This window comes from Limulus polyphemus, unplaced genomic scaffold, assembly GCF_000517525.1.
Source record: "Limulus polyphemus unplaced genomic scaffold, Limulus_polyphemus-2.1.2 Scaffold2836, whole genome shotgun sequence".
NCBI lineage: Eukaryota > Metazoa > Arthropoda > Merostomata > Xiphosura > Limulidae > Limulus > Limulus polyphemus.
The window spans coordinates 151905-157214 of NW_013668446.1; the positions used below are offsets into that span (position 1 = coordinate 151905).

The following is a 5310-nucleotide window of genomic DNA, read 5'->3' on the forward strand; positions in this document are numbered from 1 at the left end:
TAGCCTGCTAGTAAAGTTGCATTCTAAACACGCGTACTTGTAAGTTGTAACATTATTATTAGGCCTATCCATACGATTGTTAACAACCGGTTCGTGGAGGTCATTAAATTCTAAGAACAGGTTAGCATGAACCGGTGCGAACCGGCTGAATCCCACCACTGACTTAATCCCAACTTTAACCTATACAACCTAAACTTGCATTTTAATACATTTATATTAGAGTAAAAAAACTTAGACTGACTGTGATATTCAAACACTACATGTTTCTTTTTTCCTATGGTATGTATATTTAAGAACACAGATGTTTTTTTAATTTTTTCTAAATTCTAATTTGGAGCATGGTAAATTCAGTCAAGTTCATGTGTTAATTCAACTCTAGGTTCTATTTTCTTTTGCAGGATTCAGTCAAGAAGGCTATTTACTCTTTCATGGGATGGTTATATTGTATTCTATATTGCCTTGTGTGTGTGTGTATGAAATTATATTATGGCTGACACATGAAGCAAAGATGTATCTGGATACTTGTTATTTATTGGTCAGCTACAGAGTGATGTAGATCATAAGAGCCAGCAGATTTCACATTTCCAATTAGATTAGTTTTTAATACTGAAAGGAGTATGACTTGTAGCTGTCCTGTCTTTCTTTTTATAACATTTATTTGCTGATCATTTATGTTCATATTTCCCATTTTTTGGTCATAGCCTATAGATCTTTATCTTAGTCTAAAACTAAATTTATTTTCTCTTAAATATGGTTTCATGTGTTGAATATACAAGAATGTTCAATTTAAGAGTTATTATTTAGTGATTTAATATTTAATGATTATTTAGTTTTCATAACAAGAGTGTTAAAAGTTAATTATTTTAAAAGCGAGAGTTATGACAAGTTTCATTACATAACTCTGTACGAGATGTACATTGTGTATGCAGTTTAATTGTTGTACTAGGCTTGTGTAACATTGTTGACTTCATCTTACTCAAAGCTTCTAAGTCTTTTTCCTTATGTGTAATATTGTTGTTACTAGAGAGCTAGATATTTCTAGATTTTTTGTCGTGTGTTATAAATATGTGCAGATGCAGAGAGGAAGTAAGTAAATTAGTGAAAGTAAAAGTGAAAAAGTGAAGACTGCATGATTGTCAGCTTAGCTGTAATGGGAAATTTCTAAAGTGAAAGTTTCACAGCTTGTATTAGAACATCTTGTCAATTGGGTTCTAAAGTAATTGAACCAGCCTGTGTGGACTTTTGATGTATAGGAGAATTATTTAAAGCTCTGGATACAACTGTGGTGACCAGTAGTGTAACAAATTTTTTTTTGTACATAGGTTTGACTTGTTTTGAATATATATTATTTTAAAAAAAGTGGATTGTGTGCTGTCTGTTTATTGTTGAAATTTATCACCAACAATTCACAGACATGTACTGTAAAGAATCCAGCCTATATAAAAACCTGACAGGGGGTTCCACATGATTTTTCACTTTAATCCATCCTCAGTTTTTTGCCTTACATGACATGATTTGGCTTGTTTTGGAGCATTCTTTTTTGCATCATTATTGGTTATTGTTGTTCTCCTGAGTACATATTATTCACGATCAAATACCTACTTTGACATCTTTATTACCTACTAGTCTTGATGCTGTTGTTTCTATTAATGCATGGCTTTTATGATTCTGTAAATATTTTACCCATCGGGTTGTGTTAAATGGTACCCATCTTTCCAATAGATGACCTCTACATATATATACATCTATGCAAACCTGCTTTGCATTTGTCTTTTCAAGTATTTCCCTCTAACTGTATATCCATTAAGGAAAGCTAGCCAGCAAGACTTGATTAGGATTTTAGCACCTTGTTTTTTTTTGTGGTCATCATTTCTTTCTAGTCATTTATGTAATATTTTTGGATGCTTTTAATCTAGCCTAGCATCTGTGTAAGTAAGATATTTCTTTATGACTCAGTCATTGACTTTCTGTTCTGGATGTTTCCTCTGTATGGACTTTTGGGGATCATCCAAGAATTTTGTTGATTTATGGACCTTTTGGTTTGTGTACCTTGTGTTCATTAGGTTCTTTACTTTGATTTTTTATTCGTCATCCAGATTTGACTCTTCCACTTACTGTTTTCTTTTGGATCTAGCAGTTTCAAACCTTTTTCATGACAAAGGGATATTGATGCTATATTTTACATTGCTTCTCTCATCTCTTTGTAGTGCCATACACAACAGTAGATTGGAGAGTGGTCTTAGATCTTTACAGCCTCATTTATTGTCTAGATTTTCCTTTTTCTAGGTAGAACATATGATAATCTTATGAAAGTTTCTTAGTAACGTGTTTGGATGACAAATAGGGAATTAAAGCATCACTTATTTACATAGTCTAGTGATTAATCTCATTTTTGGTCAGGATTTGGCAATCTATGTCTTCACATGTGTAAGTCATACCATTAGCTAGTCTTCTACATACCACTTAGTATCAATTGTGATCATTACATGACTTGTTATAGGGCTCTTGCGCAGTGGTCACCTTTTTCTCTGGAATGGATTGTTCATGAATTCAAGTCTCTACTTGTTACTATTCAATATCACATTCATTGGAGATTTCATATTAACTATTCACCCCTTTCATTTGGCATTGCAATCCCTTGAATTTCAGGTATGCAAACTTCTCCATCTGCTACACACATCCTCTCTGATTCAAGAATAATAGTTTCTCTTCATGTGGCACTTCCCATGTATTGTCTGTATTTTCAATACTGTCAATGGGATCCTTAGACTTGTTGTCAACTGGAGTTTTTCCGACTGCTATCAGTTAATTTCAAGTGTGGTTCCTATGTGAGTTTTCCACTGTAGCTTCCTCTTTTCTTCCAACTATTTTGGATCTTTTCAGCAGTGCTTCTCTTTCTAAGGCTGTGGTAATATATTAGGAGGACTGTTATTTTTTGAATCTGTAATCTTATCTGATTTCCCATTCTCACATTTTTATGGTAGAGATTTAGGCTGTTTCACATGAGTGTCAGGAGTTCCTGTTCAAGTTACACCACCACTGTGTTCTTATACTCACAGATACTTTGACTGCACTGTCAGCCACTTTTAATTACCACAGAAGTCATGTACCTCTGTCATCCCTACTTTAGTTCAGGTTATTTTTTTTTTTTAAGTTTTTCCTTTTCTTTTATTTTCTTCAAGCGTACCTAGACTTTTATTTAAATAGAAAGATATTATACACAAAGAGGTACCAAGCTGATAAGAATGCTTTTTGTTAAGACATTTTAGGTCCAGTATCTTTATGAGGCTGATCCACAGTGCTTATTTTCACTCGAGTTATGAAAATTTGTATCTTGTTTTGGATGTTCCTCCAACTCTACTTGAATACATATTGTTTTTAATTTGTATTTCATATGTTCCCACCTCCCTTAGAATGTACTTAGGCAATTAAGTGAGGCACATCTTATAAGTATTTCCCTTTATTATATGTTTCCCACCTTTTATTTTCTGGTAACCCTCTTATTTAATATATTTTGTTTTGTTTAATATTTCTGCAATTTTATTCTCCTGTTTTATGCTATTTGTTCAAAAGGGATTTTACTTTACATTATGTTTTATCTGTTGATCTAAACTTTCTTAACTTTGGTATTTATCCTTTATTTTTCTTTATGTCCATATTTGTCTAGTTAGGTTTGAACTTCCCTGTAAAAGAAAAAAATGCTTGTCATGGTTTAAACAGAAAGATATATATATATATGTGTCTTAAATCTAGTTCATATCATATTTCAACTCCTTATCTTAATTCAATAATGATAAACATTGCCTTGTGACCTCAAAATTGGCTTATGGAAATTATGAACTAAAATTTAATTTCTAATTTTTTTTGTCCCCAATGGGACAGAGGTATCTTTCCAAACTTACAACAATACAATCTGAGGTTTGATTTGCCACAGTGAATGCAGCAGATTTGCTCTAAAACAAACAAACATTTCTTTTTATCTCATCATAAATCAATGATTATGCAATGATCACTTTTCCCCAAATGCTTTCTCACTTCAACTCTTTTAACCACATCATCTTATTGGTTAGCAATAAGCTTAGATTGGCATCACATCCAATTGATTCAACAACCATTGTATACAGAAAACTGTGTTAAATCGCTTCAAGAAACTTCCTTACTTCTTGATTTCATACAATTCCAGTTAATGTATCTAAAATTCTAATTTTTCATGATTATTTCTTCAGTATCCTTGTTTATAACAACCCTGATCTCATTATCTAATTTCATATTGATATCATCTGTCTGATATCAACAGTTGTCAGTTAAAATCTTTCTATCTTTTAATCTCATGATTGTAACTCCTATAGATTCATCTTCTTGACAACCATTTTTATATCCACAGTCCCAACAAGCTGCAGCTCATCCCTTAAATAAAGACTTACTCCATTTTTCTTTTAAAAAAGTCTTACTGTTATCAAACGACTTATAACCTGGTATTTGAAAATAATTTCTGTTGTCAGTATTCTCCAAATCTTATTAAGTTTTATTAACTCCCATTATATAATTGTTTCCAATTTTAATTGGAGACCTGAATTCATCCATTTTCTTCCTATTGTAGGATAAAAAGTAAAAATGGTACTGTGTGGATTATAATTTATCTTTAAAACACTTTGGTGTATATGTGTTATTGTGAGTGTAACTTGCATATGGTTGCATGAAAAATAACCTTTACAGTTTTTGAAGAAAAATATTCAGTATATGAAAAATAAAAGTAACAACAGTGTTTACATTAAACAGAAGATGGAGGCTGGAGTGAATGGTCAAATTGGACAGAATGTACGGCATTATGTGGAAAGGGTAATCAAGTTCGTCTGCGGCTTTGTAACAACTCAAAACCTGAAGATGATGCCACATGTGAAGGGAATGAAACAATAAGCCAGAAGTGTGAGATTGTTATGGAGAACTGCAAAGATAAAAGTAAGAAATTACTTTAGTAGATATAATGACCTGCATAAATTGATTTCAGGAACATTTTTTCGTTCTTTAAAGATTAAAGTGGCTAAAATGGGATTGATAAAATTTTGATATTATTTCCTGACAAATGTGTTAATTCATTCATGAAAACTTGTTTGATTTATTTACATAATTATTATTTACTGTAATGCTATTTTCTTCCACTATTTTTCAGATTTTTGGAACGTTTTTAATGTATTGTTACGTCTCCGTTTGTTAATTAACTTTCCGTAACTTTGTTCCGACGAAACTTTAGCGACACAAGTCCTTACTTAACAAAACTGGTTTATTCTTTCCGAATACAACTTTACGATA

General features: G+C 31.9%; 1 protein-coding gene across 1 annotated transcript in view; it reads left to right on the top strand.

The window, feature by feature from the left end:
- The window catches only part of LOC111087911 (coadhesin-like), a gene marked incomplete at its 3' end in the record, with an annotated part of 63820 nt that extends 58861 nt beyond the window's left edge, over positions 1-4959 (top strand). Inside the window, exon 7 of the mRNA XM_022396325.1 lies at positions 4780-4959. Coding sequence (XP_022252033.1) covers positions 4780-4959 — 180 coding nt within the window. The remainder of the gene's footprint in view (positions 1-4779) is intronic.
- Positions 4960-5310: the final 351 nt, after the last annotated feature.